The sequence below is a fragment of the Bos javanicus genome, chromosome 5 (genome assembly GCF_032452875.1).
Source record: "Bos javanicus breed banteng chromosome 5, ARS-OSU_banteng_1.0, whole genome shotgun sequence".
NCBI lineage: Eukaryota > Metazoa > Chordata > Mammalia > Artiodactyla > Bovidae > Bos > Bos javanicus.
The window spans coordinates 103407355-103420287 of NC_083872.1; the positions used below are offsets into that span (position 1 = coordinate 103407355).

Genomic DNA, 12933 nt, shown 5'->3' on the forward strand with positions numbered 1-12933 from the left:
ACACCCAGGACTGATCTCTTCTAAGATGGACTAGTTGGATCTCCTTGCAGTCCAAGGGACTCTCGAGAGTCTTCTCCAACACCACAGTTCAAAGCATCAATTCTTTGGTGCTCAGCTTTCTTTATAGTCCAACTGTCATATCCATACATGACTACTGGAAAAACCATAGCTTCTGACTAGATGGAACTTTGTTGACAAAGTATTGTCTCTGCTTTTTAATATGCTGTCTAGGTTGGTCATAACTTTCCTTCCAAGGAGTAAGCGTCTTTTAAGTTCTTGGCTACAGTCACCATCTGCAGTGATTTTGGAGCCCAAAAAAATAAAGTCAGCCACTTCTTCCACTGTTTCCCCATCTATTTCCCACAAAGTGATGGCGCCAGATGCCATGATCGTCATTTTCTGAATGTTGAGCTTTAAGCCAACTTCTTCACTCTCCTCTTTCACCTTCATCAAGAGGCTTTTCAGTTCTTCTTCACTTTCCTCCATAAGGGTGGTGTCATCTGCACATCTGAGGTTATTGATATTTCTCCCAGCAATCTTGATTCCAGCTTGTGCTTCATCCAACCCAGTGTTTCTCATTATGTACTCTGCATATAAGTTAAATAAACAGGGTGACAATATACGGCCTTGATGTACTCCTTTTCCTATTTGGAAACAGTCTGTTGTTCCATGTCCAGTTCTAACTGTTGCTTTATGACATGCATACAGGTTTCTCAAGAGGCAGATCAGGTGGTCTGGTATTCCCATCTCTTTCAGAATTTTCCACAGTTTATTGTGATCCACACAGTCAAAGGCTTTGGCATAGTCAATAAAGCAGAAATAAATGTTTTTCTGGAACTCTCTTGCTTTTTTGATGATCCAACAGATGTTGGCAATTTGATCTCTGGTTCCTCTGCCTTTTCTAAAGCCAGCTTGAACATCTGGAAGTTCATGGATCACATATTGCTGAAGCCTGGCTTGGAGAATTTTGAGCATTACTTTCCTAGCATGTGAGATGAGTACAATTGTGTGGTAGTTTGAGCATTCTTTGGGATTGGAATGAAAAGTGAGCTTTTCCAGTCCTGTGGCCACTGCTGAGTTTTCCAAATTTGCTGACATATTGCATGCAGCACTTTCACAGCATCATCTTTCAGATTTGAAAGAGCTCAACTGGAATTCCATCACCTCCACCAGCTTTGTTAGTAGTGATGCTTCCTAATGCCCATTTGACTTCACATTCCAGGGTGTCTGGCTCTAGGTGAGTGTGAGTGATCACACCATCATCATTATCCAGGTTGTGAAGATCTTTTTTGTACAGTTCTATGTATTCTTGCCACCTCTTCTTAATATCTTCTGTTTCTGTTAGGTCCATACCATTTCTATCCTTTATTGACCCCATCTTTGCATAAAATGTTCCCTTGGTATCTCTAATTTTCTTGAAGAGATCTCTAGTCTTTCCAATTCTGTTGTTTTCCTCTATTTATTTGCATTGATCACTGAGGAAGGCTTTCTTATCTCCTTGCTATTCTTTGGAACCCTGCATTCAAATGGGTATATATTTCCTTTTCTCCTTTGTTTTCTGCTTCCCTTCTTTTCACACCTATTTGGAAGGCCTCCTCAGACAGCCATTTTCTTTTTTTGCATTTCTTCTTGGGGATGGTCTTGATTCCTGTCCCCTGTGCAATGTCATGAACCTTTGTCCATAGTTCATCAGGCATTCTGTCTATCAGATCTAGTCCCTTAAATCTACTTCTCACTTCCACCGTATAGTCATAAGGGACTTGATTTAGATCATATATGAATGGTCTAGTGCTTTTCCGCACTTTCTTCAATTTAAGTCTGAATTTGGCAATAAGGAGTTCATGATCTGAGCTACAGTCAGCTCCCAGTCTTGTTTTTGCTGCCTGTATAGAGCTTTTCCATCTTTGGCTGCAAAGAATATAATCAATCTGATTTCGGTTGTGACCATCTGGTGATGTCCATGTGTAGAGTCTTCTCTTGTGTTCTTGGAAGAGGATGTTTGCTATGAAAGCCGTGACCCAGCAGTAAAGTTATCATACTCTTATTGTTCACCTTCTCTGTGGAGAGTTCTGCTTCTGACAGTATCACAATTTTTGTTTTAACCCAAGTGTTGCTATAAGAATGAGTTAAATAAGTTGTTGTATCCCTAAATCTATTCCTGTGCTGTGCTTAGTTGCTCAGTCATGTCAGATTGTTTGTGACCCCCATGGACTATAGCCCACCAGGCTCCTCTGCCCATAGGATTTTTCAAGCAAGAATACTGGAATGGTTGGCCATGCCCTCCTCCAGGGGATCTTCCCAATCCAGGGATCAAACCCAGGTCTCCCGCATTGCAGCCAGATTTTTTACCATCTGAGTCACCAAGGAAGGCCAAATCTATCCATAAGTAAAAGCAAAACAAAATTCTTTCTGAAGGATTTCTATAATTTCTTCAATGTCTAACTTTAAAACAAACACTTAAATAAAATAGATCTCGTGAAAAACAGAAAGGAAAAAGGAGACATTGGAAAGAATTTCCCAGATTTTTCACCTGCTAGATTTACCTGACAGAGAATTTAAATAGCCACGATTAAAGTGTTTATGGAAATAATAGACAAAATGTGTATCTTTGCAGAGAAATGATAACAAAAGTGAAGTACTTCTAGAGCTGAAAAATGTGTTAGCTGAAATTAAGAATTAAAGAATAATAGTAGTCATGCACTAGCTCAGCATAAGGTGGAAACATCACAGTGCAAGATCAGAGGATAGTCTTCAATGTAGAAATTCAGGTCACATGACAAGAGTTCTGGTGACATTGTTGTATAGAAGATTTTCCCCCAAAATTTAGCCCAGTTCAGTTCAGTCACTCAGTCATGTCCAACTCTTTGTGACCCCATTGGCTGCACCTCGCCAGACTTCCCTGTCCATCACCAACTCCTGGAGATTGCTCAAACTCATGTCCATCAAGTCGGTGATGCCATCCAACCATCTCATCCTCTGTCATCCCTTTCTTCTCCCACCCTCAATCTTACAGCATCAGGGTCTTTTCCAATGAGTCAATTCTTCTCATCAGGTAGCCAAAGTATTGCAGCTTCAGCTTCAGAATCAGTCCTTCCAATAAATATTCAGGACTGATTTCCATTAGGACCTACTGGTTTGATCTCATTGCAGTCCAGGAGACTCAGAGCAGTCTTCTCCAACACCACAGTTCAAAAGCATCCATTCTTTGGCGCTCAGCCTTCTTTATGGTCCAACTCTTACATCCATAAATGCCTACTGGAAAAGCCACAGATTTGACCAAATGGACAATTGTCAGCAAAGTAATGTCTCTGCTTTTTAATATGCTGTCTAGGTTTGTCGGAGAAGGCAATGGCACCCCACTCCAGTACTCTTGCCTGGAGAATCCCATGGGCGGAGGAACCTGGTAGGCTGCAGTCTATGGGGTCGCTAAAGAGTCGGACACGACTGAGCGACTTCACTTTCACTTTTCACTTTCATGCATTGGAGAAGGAAATGGCAACCCACTCCAGTGTTCTTGCCTGGAGAATCCCAGGGAAGGGGGAGCCTGGTGGGCTGCCGTCTATGGGGTCGCACAGGGTTGGACACAACTGAAGTGACTTAGCAGCAGCAGGTTTGTCATAGCTTTTCTTCCAAGGAGAAGATGTCTTTTAAAACATGGCTGCAGTCACCATCTACAGTGATTTTGGAGCCCAAGAAAATAAAATCTGTCACTGTTTCCATTGTTTCCCCATCTATTTGCCATGAAGTGATGGGACTGGATGCCTTGATCTTAGTTTTTTGAATGTTGAGTTTTAAGCCAGCTTTTTCACTCTATTCTTTCACTTTCATCAAGAGGCTCTTCAGCTCCTCTTTGCTTTCTGCCATAAAGGTGGTGTCATCAGCATATCTGAGGTTATTGATATTTCTCCTGGCAATCTTGATTCCAGCTTGTGCTTCATCCAGCCCAGCAGTTCACATGATGCACTCTGCGTATAAGTTAAATAAGCAGGGTGACAACATACAGCCTTGACATACACCTTTCCCAGTTTGGAACCAGTCTCTTTTTCCATGTCCAGTTCTAACTATTGCTTCTTGATCTGCATACAGGAGGCAGGTCAGGGGGTCTGGTATTCCCATCTCTTTCAGAATTTTCCACAGTTTGTCATGATCCACACAGTCAAAGGTTTGGCATGGTCAATAAAGCAGAAGTAGATGTTTTTCTGGAACTCTCTTGCTTTTTCTGTGATTCAACAGATGTTAGCAATTTGATCAACATGAAAAGGAAAAACTTTTAGCTGAAGAAAAAGAATATATACTTCATTTTGCTTATGACTTTGGGTCATTAATCAGAAGAAGACTCAGTTTGGCAGTCTTCCAGTGGGGTCTTTCAGTGCTGCAATTAGATGTCACCTGGGGCTGAAGTCATTTAAAGACTTGACTGAACTCTGGTTCTGTAAGGAAATTCCCAGAAGTGTCCTAAGGGTAAAGGAACATCATGGCTTCAACTTAATTCAGAAAGATTTGACATATTCAGGAAGAAATGGGGCAGAAGGGGAATCGAGAAGGAAAGACACTCACACACACAGAGAGATTAAAGGGAAATATTGATACTAACATTTAGAAACCCAGGTAAAGGTCATAAAGGAATTTTTATATAACTTTCCCAACATTTTAATGTCTCAAATGACATCAAAATTTTAAAAATTAAAAGATGAAAACAACTCAAAGAGAATTCATTGCCAGGACACTTCCACAAAAATACTCATGACATCAAAAATAAAATACCTAGGAGAAATCCTAGTAGAAGATGGGCAAAATCTCTGAGAAAAATTCAAGATCTAACTGAATGGAAGGATGTATTATGTCAATGATTTGGAAAACTCAACATTGTCAATGTCAATCATCCTCAAATTTCTTTGTCTCCTCTCAAATTTTTAAATGTAATCCCAGTGAAAATACCCTTAAGCTTTTCTTTTGGCGAAAATGACAAGCTGATTTCTAAATTGATACAAAATACAAGCAACCAAGAATGACCATCACAGTTGGTAAGAAAAGCAACAAATTTAGAGGAGTTAATATAAAGTAACTCTTGTAAATTAAAGTTATTAAGACTAACTACAAAGTTTGAAACTCTGCTCCCGCTGCTGCTAAGTCGCTTCAGTCGTGTCCAACTCTGTGCAACCCCATATATGGCAGCCCACCAGGCTCCCCCGTCCCTGGGATTCCCCAGGCAAGAACACTGGAGTGGGTTGCCATTTCCTTCTCCAATGCATGAAAGTGAAAAGTGAAAGTGAAGTCACTCAGTCGCCCGACTCTTTAGCGATCCCATGGACTGCAGCCTACCAGGCTCCTCCGTCCATAGGATTTTCCAGGCAAGAGTACTGGAGTGGGTTGCCATTGCCTTCTCCATTGAAACTCTGGGAGACAGTAAAGGACACGGAAGCCTGGTGAGCTGTAGTTCATGGGTCACAAAGAGTCACACATGACTTAGCGATTGAACAACAACAATGACAAAGTTATGATAATTAAGAAAATGCAGTAATGGTGCAAGGATAGACAAATGATAACATGGAACAGAATAGAGAGTCTTAAAAAGGACAGACATACTTGCCCTTCTGCTTATGACAAAGGCGGCACTGAAGTGGGGAAAAGAATCTTTTCAGAAAAAGACTGAGTTAATTGGATGTCCATATGAAACCTGACCCTCTTCTTACACCGATATCAATCCCAGAAGGAATGCACAATTATATGCAAGAGAAAGATAATAAAATTTCCATAAGACGCTCATGGAGAATGTTTTTATGATCTTGGAGTAGGCAAAAATTCTCTTTTAAAGGCTATAAGAAGCATTAAATGTACAGGAAAAAGTTGGCAAGTTATGTTTCCATAAGATTAAGAAATGAGTTCATCAAAGGACACCATTTGATTAAGAAAAAGAAAATAAAAGACCAAGGGTTAAACATGGAAAGTAAGTAACACATATTTGCATCCAAAGACATTGTCATGGTAAGTTGTAATATCATATTTATAATAGTCAAGAACTGGAAACAACTCAGATTTAAACTGTCAGTAGAATTGATCAGTACATGGTCATGTGATCATTCAAAGTCATACTCTACAGTAATAAAAAAAAAAATAAAGTGCTACAATATACAACATCATGAGTGAATCCCAAACATAATTTTGAGTCTAAAGAAATTAGATACAAAAGATGCATCATACTGCATCATTTTATATAAAGTTCAAAAATTGATAAAACTTTCTACGTGAGTAGAAGTTCAGTAAGTGCTTTTCCCTGTAGAGAGGGGACGACAGTGACTGTGGTGCTGGGGACATTCTCTCTGTTGCTCTGGGTTGGGGTTCATACTGAGGTCTATACTTACTGCTCCTACACTGTTTTCTATGATTATAAGTAAGCAACAATGTTGCTTAAAAGTATATTATTCCCCTTCACACTTCTTGCCCTGGCCTGAAAAATGAAGGAACAATGAGAAGATCCATATTTCACCAAGAAATATCTGACTTTGAAGTCCATTTTCCCTCACTCTCTGCTCTTGGAAACATTTCACTCCAGGACCATCCTGAGTACCAGTAGCCCTTTCCTCTCTCTTACCTGAGCAGATCACAGAGGCTGTGTTGCCATGGGAACAGTCAGGACCACCCAGGGCAGTCACAGGACAACTCCACAGGAAGGACTCAGCCCCTGAGCAGTGAAATCGGGCTGTTAGGATCTGATCACCTTCTTCCACCAAGTGTGGTCCTCCGGGGGTGGAGATGGCAACTCCACAGCCGAGCTGACGACAGATAACATTGGCATTGGCCAGACTCCAGTGGGAGGCACAGAGCGCTCTCCATTGTCCAGAAATGTTCATCTCCACCTGCCCCTCACACTGAGAGGAGCCGTTTGTCATGAGCCGGACTTCTGAGTATGCTGGTAGAAGAAGACAGAGTTTCAGCAAAATCACATGACTTTCTCACCTGAATAGGGTGTTCACAGAGGTGAAAGGCCTGACCTGCATCTCACCTGAACAAACAACCTGAGCAGATCCACTGTGGTGACACGTGCCCCCTGGACAGGGCACTCTGGGGCAGACCCAGAGCTCAGGCTCCTCCCCCTCACACCTGAACTCTTCAGCCCAGACCTGGGCACTGGACTCTCTGAAGAGCTCATGTCCCAGGACAGACACAGCCTTGCCACAACCCAACTCTGCACAGATGATCTGGGCAGTGGCAAGTGTGAAGTTCCCATCAGACACTGGGATCCAAGCTTCTCCAGAATGCACTTCTACTCGCCCTGAGCAGGGTCCATCCCCTCCAGCCAGACGCACAAATCCTAAGAGGAAACAACAAAACCAGTGTTCATGGTACTGACTTGAAACTGCACATTACAGGCCGTGGTGTGAAAGTTTTTCTTTTTAGAAGTGGAGCATGTAGAGAGTCTTTGATAGTTAGTGTCATAATTGAATTTTCTTGAGCAGGTTTCTAAACAGAAATTCAGGAGGATTACAAGGTCAGTTTGGAGTGGCTGAATCCTAAGAACATACACTTTGAGACTGGTTAGAAATCTGAATTCCTCGGTCTAGGAGCCTAGAAACTACAGAGCCCAATTCAGATCATTGGAATGGCTGAATACTGGAAACACATCTTTTAGCATTGGTTGAAGAAGTGAATTTCTCATTTAGCAGCCTAATACCTACAGATCCAAGGATAATGTGTAATATGCCAGCACTTGAAAGTAGAGATATGCAGAACGGAACCCACCCAGAGAAACATGGGCTATGATATGAGAGACCTAGCATCCAGACAAGCTTAGAAAGCTTTCCTGGAACTTGTGGGGCTAATATTTTGATCAGTTTTCTCTCCCAGGAGCTAGTTCTCAAGTGACTTAGGTGAGGGAAAGTCTTGAGGCTGGATCCATGAGGGGATGCCAACCTGTAGATGGGTGACGCCTCCAGAGAAGAAATATGGACACTATTACTAATTCGTGTTTATGTCATCACATCTTGTCTTTTCAATGGCAAAAATTCCATTAATTTCTTCAGTGACCTTAGTGGGAAAGAAGATGAGTTAAGAAAACTCAGAGAGTCACAGAGAGTCCCGGCCATCTCTCTTGAAACCCTAGGATTTGTCAAAGGACCTGGTAGAGTGTGTGTTCTCAGTGGGACCTTACCAGACAGCTGAGTTTCCAGATCATCTCCTATTAAAGGTTTTTCTTCTGAAACAGGACTCATAGAAAATGCTAATTGATTTTAATACTATCATTGTACTAATTCTAACAACAGAACAATATGCATTCTTCTCAAGCACAAATGAAATATTCTCCAGGCTAGGTTACAAATAAGTCTTAACAAATTCAAAAATATTAAAATAATATCTTTCATGACCATAATGGGATAGAAATAAAACTCAATAGTAATAAGGAAACAGGAAATTCATGAATATATAAAAATTAAACCACACACTTCTATTTTAAGACTGTTTTCTCTACTTCTATTAAGAATGCCATTGGGATTTAGATAGGAATTGCATTAAATCTGTAGATCACTTTGACAAGTACAGGCATTTTAACAATATTACTTCCTCCAGCCCAGAAGCACAGAATGACTTTCCATTGATTATATTGTCTTTAATTTCTTTCATGCATGTTTTACAATTCTAAAAGAAGATGGCATGTTGAATGGTTTACAATTCTAAAAGGAGGAAGAAGAAGGAGAAGGAGGAGGAAGTGAGCAAACAAGCCATCATTTGGAGAGTTCCAAGTTGAAAAAGCCTCAATACAGACAAAATATGTAAATATTTGTGGGAAACACTTGTTGAATAGGTTGTTAGCATATTACATCACCCTCTGCTCCTCCCATCTACCACTTAAGCTGCTATCCTTTTTCATTTCTCCCACTTCAGACAAGCAAACACAATTTTAAAAGACACAGATGAATGGAAAAGAAAATCAGAAAGGATAGCTACTGCTGTAGAAGTAGGGTGTAGGTGGGGCATACGGCAGGCAAGGTGGGATCAAGGAAGTTTTAAAACTAAAGGAGAGAAAAATAAAAGTGTTTTTTTTTTTATTAAAAATAAAAGTTCATCATTTGGTCATTAGAGGAACACATTTTGAACAGAATGAAAATAACCCAATGAAAAAACTTTATTTGATTCATCAAGTACAATTCCCTGATTTTTAGATGTGTTCTGATTATTTATTTCTAAAGTTCTTACTGGTAAAGGACTGCTTAGTGATGCCCAACATCCAACCAAAAAATTATTAGAATTTCCAAAGGGGAAAAATGTAACCCATAACACATTTTTAAAAAATAATCATTTAAATCAACTTCAGAAATTACAGAAATGATTGAATTGGCTGAAGATATCTTTAAACCACTAATATCAATATGCTTAATGAACAATCAAAATAAACAGGGAGGAAAACTAGGAAAAATAAACAAATGAGACTTCTAAAACTGAAAAAATATAGTATTGGAATGAACAATTATTTGGATTAATTACACAAGAGACTAGACATTGCAGAATAGAAGAACTGGGAAGTAAAACACAGAAGTAGAGACTATCTAAACTGAACCAAAGAGAGTAAAAAGGCAGAAAAATATGAATGGAAACTCCATGGCATGTAGGATAATATAAAAATATATAAAATATGCGTATTTGGAGATTCAGAATAAGGGCTGTGCTGAAAAATATTAAGAAAAGATAAATGAAATCTTTTCCAAATTTATTGAAAACTATAAATCCACTGATTCAAAAAGCTAAACAAACCCCGAACAAGGTATCGAAATCATTCTCAGAAAACATGACAATGTAAATACTGAAATTCAGTGGTAAACAAACAAACAAACAAAAATATCTTAAGAGCAGCCAGGGAAATTTGACACACTATATACAGCAGAACAAAAGGATAAGTATTATCTACTGACTTTTTGTTGGAGGCAGTGAAAGTCAGATGACAATGTAAAAACATATTTAAAGTATTGGGGTTGGGCATTTGTTACTCTAGAATTGAATCACCTATAAAAATACTTTTCAAAACTGAATGAAAATTAAGATGACTTCAGATAAATGAAAAATGATAGAATTGGAGGCCACCAGACACACACTACACAAAACTGCCTCAGAAAGTTCTTCAAGCTAAAGGGACATGACAGCAGATGAAAACATGGATCCACTCAAAGGTATAGAGTCTGTGCTAGATGTTGATTCTCTATTAGAAGATTTAAAGCAAAAATATTAGCAACAAACTACAAGATTCATAATAAATTTGTAAGTAGAACGTATGACAATGACAGCACCAATGACCAAAGTGGAAGAAAACTATAGTGACTGACATTGCATGTTGCGACATAACATCATTTCAAGGTAGAATGTAATTAAAGATTAGTAATTCAACATGGGCTTCCCCAGTGGTTCAGTGGCGAACAATCCATCTGCCAATGCAAGAGATGCGGTTTTGATCCCAGGTCTAGGAAAATCCCAGATACCACGGAGCAAATAAGCCCATGCACCACAATTAGTGAGCCTGTGCTCTAGAGCCCAGGAGCCACGACTACTGAAGCTTGAGCACCATAGAGCCTTGCTCCACAGCAAGAGAGGCCACCGCAGTGAAGACCTTGTGCACTGCAACTAGAGAGTAGCTTCTGATCTCCACAGCTAGAGAAAAATCTATGCAGCAATGAAGACCCAGCACAGCCAAAAATAAATAAAAATTATTTTAAAATTTAAAAAAAAATCAACATTATCACCTAAAAATCTGATATGATTAATAAGCCAATAGAGTTTTAAGATAAAATAATATACTCAATGATTAAAATAGGAACAAAGATATAACAAATAGCAGGCAAGTACACTTAAACACAATTATATGTATATAATTACATTATATACATAATGTATATAATTACATTAAAGGTAAATAATTTAAGTACTCCAAATAAAAAACAAGATGATCAGACCAGATAAAATAAGACAAAACAATATACTGCCTATAAATACATATGTGTTTGAATATAAACACAGAAACATATTAAAAAGGTAAAAAATTATATACTATGCAAACACAAATCAGAGAAGGCTGTATACAGTATCTATATTAATATCATACAAAGTCAGACTATAAGACAAAGAATACATTCAGAAAAAAAGAAACATTTTATGGTAATAAAATACAAAAGAAATTATATACTAGCAAATCTGGTGGCTTAAAAATAAAATGATGCTTGGAAGAAAATTTAGAACCTTGATGCTTCCTTGATACCTACATTAGAATAAACATAGAAACAGAAGAAAGTGATCCAAGACTCAAGAATCTACAAAAGCAACAACAATCATAACTGGAAAGTGAAAGTCACTCAGTCGTGTCTGACTCTATGACCTCGTGGTCTATACAGTCCATGGAACTCTCCAAGCCAGAATACTGGAGTGGGCAGCCTTTCCCTTCTCCAGGGGATCTTCCCAACCCAGGGATTGAACCCAGGTGCCGCGCATTGCAGGCAGATTCTTTACCAGCTGAGCCACAAGCGAAGCCCAAGAAAACTGGAGTGGGTAGCCTATCCCTTCTCCAGGGGATCTTCCTGACCTAGGAATCAAACAGGGGTCTCCTGCATTGCAGGCAGACTATTTGCCAGCTGAGCTATCACAGAAAATCATAACTGAAAAAGAGGAGTGAAAACTGAGTACAGAAATCAACTAAGTAGAAAGCAAATACAAATCAAAAAAATCAATAGGGTCCATTAGTGATTCTCTTAAAAAGAACATTAACACGGATAATCTTCTAGCAAAATCAATTAAGAAAAAAGAGGGAACACAAATTAACAACACCAGTAACAAAAGGAGGAATATCATTATAGATCTTCCCAACATTTAAAGATAAGAGATATGAACCAGTGTTATTCTAAATTGAAATTTTTTTGTAAAGTGGGCCTAGTCCTTGAAAATGCATTACTTGTGAAACGCAACTCACCAAAATCTGATACAAAAAAAAGAGAAAAATATGAGTAAACTTATATTTGTTAAATAAACAGAATCCGTATTATAAAAACTTTCCTCTAAGAAAACTGCAACCTCCAAATGCTAGCACTTCCACAGAGCTCAGAAATGACTCCCACAACAGGATAAAGGAAGAGAGGGAGGGAAAGAATGAGGGCAGGAAGGAAGTGTAACACAGAGGCTGTGGTGAATGTACGAGTTGACCTGCATCTTTCCAACCCTCCCCTCCTGCAATCCTCGCATCTTCATCCCCTCACCATTTTGCACTTCAGTACTGTAGTGCCTGGTGGCTCAGAAGATAATCAAGACTCTGCCTGCAACGAAGGAGACCCAGGTTTGATCCCTGGGTGAGGAAGATCCCCTAGAGAAAGAAATGGCAACCCACTCCAGTATTCGTGCCTGGAGAATCCTATGGTTCATGGGGTCACAAAGAGTAGGACAGGACTGAAGCAACTTGGAACACTTGCACCACAGTCCTTCTCAATTTGTTTAGCCCCTCATTGAAAGCTCCTCCTTATTTCAAACAAGCTTCTCTACAGCCTTCTCTAGTCATTGTTTCTACTCTAGATTTCTCCTAAACACAGTACTCCACTTCCAACAATCCACTACTGAGGCTGAAATTTCTCTTCCATACCTGACTCCTAAGATTAAGCAGAAGAAACTCCAAGAGTTCAATTTTGATTAAGATAATGAAAAGACAAGCTATTCTAATCTTATCTCTACTAAATCACCACCACTTAACTTCATCATTAAAACATGTCTGAAAATACAGAAAAGACAGACCAAGGGGAGGGAACTAGTGACAAAAAGAGAACTAGAAGGAACCTGGAACCATTCATAAAAATGTGAGAGCCTAAGTTAGAGCAATGGTAGTCAGGGAGTACAAACCACAAGCAGTGTTTAAATATCAGAGCATTCTCCAATTCTTTACTTTTAAGTGTATCTTAACTGGAATTAATATCA

The 12933-nt window shown here is 39.2% G+C and overlaps 1 protein-coding gene across 1 annotated transcript in view; it reads right to left on the bottom strand.

Moving 5' to 3' along the window:
- The window catches only part of LOC133248194 (antigen WC1.1), a 63266-nt gene that overhangs the window by 43206 nt on the left and 7127 nt on the right, over positions 1–12933 (bottom strand). Inside the window, exons 3-4 of the mRNA XM_061418016.1 lie at positions 7004–7312; positions 6593–6910 (exon numbers count right to left, since the gene is read on the bottom strand). Coding sequence (XP_061274000.1) covers positions 6593–6910; positions 7004–7312 — 627 coding nt within the window. The remainder of the gene's footprint in view (positions 1–6592; positions 6911–7003; positions 7313–12933) is intronic.